General features: G+C 39.4%; 1 protein-coding gene across 1 annotated transcript; it reads right to left on the reverse strand.

Annotated features, from left to right (window-relative positions):
* Window positions 1-208: 208 nt before the first annotated feature.
* On the reverse strand, window positions 209-1459 carry LOC120737458 (odorant receptor 131-2-like). Its single transcript, XM_040038176.1, has one exon. The coding sequence runs from the start codon at window positions 1190-1192 to the stop codon at window positions 209-211; it is 984 nt and encodes a 327-aa protein (XP_039894110.1). The 5' UTR covers window positions 1193-1459.
* Window positions 1460-2058: the final 599 nt, after the last annotated feature.

A 2058-nucleotide genomic window follows, 5' to 3' on the forward strand; every position in this document is an offset into this window, starting at 1 on the left:
TTACCAAAGCATGTAATCATTTGAGAGAATTATAAAGAATTATGTTCCTTTAGTAAACAGCAGCAAACAATTCCTCACGTGTGTCATTTGACAACTGTATGGTTTTCAATAAAAATTCAAAAGTCAAGTCAGTAACAGAAGGAGTTATCCAGAATTGCAGTACGGTACTTTGAGGTTTGTATGCTTGTAAGCGTGGTGTATACTCTGACTAACACTCTACTTCGATCGCAGCCTTCAGTCTCGGCTGTATGACTGAGTATTTCAGTCGACAGCAAAGATAATATATGAGCACAGGTCTGATGCTTTGATCTCTGATACCATAAATCAGTGAACTCAGACATCTGGGGAAAAGGAAAATACAAACATAAAAAACATTCTGGATGCGCACAAACACTATCCTTGTTAAAACTCTTGCAAGTGCTGTGAGTAGTGGGTTACAAATGGTTGAAGAAAGACTGAGACCCAGCTGCACCAGATGTAGCAGCAGTGTGTTACAAGCCTTACGGGCTGAAGCTTTATCTGTGGAGGCCGACCTGGCTGCTACTATAACACCAATATAAGAGCATGTGATTGCCACACTTGCTGAAATAAACAGAACACATGTGAAGGCTTTGTCGTAATCATCAGACATAGACCCACCAGACATTGCTATTTCAGAGCAAAAGTCTTTCATCTGCAGACTATCAAGGGCTTCAAAAGGAAACTCTAACAGCAGAAGAACTCGAGTCAAGATATTTAGTGAACCGATGGCCCAGATCACAATGATGGCCACACCTGTGTTGGTGATAGTGATGATGCTAGCATGCCTCAGTGGGTAGCACACAGCGACATATCTCTCCAGAGACATCACCACCAACGTGACAGGAGAGACCACAGTCGTAAGATTGGCAAGCATGGTGAGAAAACCACATACAGGATATGTTAGTGTTATCCTACAAGCAGCAATAATATACAATAACTGACTCAGTGCCATCTGTACTGTGTCTGCAAACAGAAGGTTATACAGGAGAATGTATCGTGACGTCTCACAGAACAAAGCTTTGCTCCTTAAAGTAAAAAGCATGATTCCATTAATGCAGAGAAATAAACAACATGGCAGTGTAGTCAGAGTGGAAAATAAAACTCTTTCCAAAACCCCTTGATACTGCTGGTTAGCAGTAACATTGGTCAGAGACAGATTTGCAAGTAACATTTCAATAAAGAAATTCAGTTTTTAACATCTTCAGTGGAAATAAAACACAAAAAAGTATTCCAACATTTAAAACAGAAAGATCCACAGAGCTCTTTTCAGGTCATCCTCCTCCTGCAGGAAATTAATAGGTTAGAGGGCTGTGGCTGCTTTCAGCTAAACGGCACTGGACAGCAAGATTTTCTTACCCACACATTGTGTATATACGCTCTGTAGTCACACCTTTTCATGTGACTATCACATGTCTGCATTATTTTTTTCCAGTTTCCTTACAACCCCCCCCCGCCCCAAGGACATGATAACGTGAACATTATAGTATAGGAGTAATATATTAATAGCCTGTTAAGTTGATTCCATATTGTTTAAAGCATTTTCTTCTGACATTGCCATGAACATATTGAGCATGAGCATATTTGCACTGCACAAGACACTAAATAATGTGGATTGCACAACACTGGACATAATATCTCTTCATTTCCATTTAATACTTGTACAGCTGCTGTTATTGTGTGTCTATTATATATATACATATACATACAGTGGGGCAAAAAAGTATTTAGTCAGCCACCGATTGTGCAAGTTCCCCCACTTAAAATGATGACAGAGGTCAGTAATTTGCACCAGAGGTACACTTCAACTGTGAGAGACAGAATGTGAAAAAAAAAATCCATGAATCCACATGGTAGGATTTGTAAAGAATTTATTCGTAAATCAGGGTGGAAAATAAGTATTTGGTCAATAACAAAAATACAACTCAATACTTTGTAACATAACCTTTGTTGGCAATAACAGAGGTCAAACGTTTACTATAGGTCTTTACCAGGTTTGCACACACAGTAGCTGGTATTTTGGCCCATTCCTCCATGCAG

This window comes from Simochromis diagramma, unplaced genomic scaffold, assembly GCF_900408965.1.
Source record: "Simochromis diagramma unplaced genomic scaffold, fSimDia1.1 OVJJ01000323.1, whole genome shotgun sequence".
NCBI lineage: Eukaryota > Metazoa > Chordata > Actinopteri > Cichliformes > Cichlidae > Simochromis > Simochromis diagramma.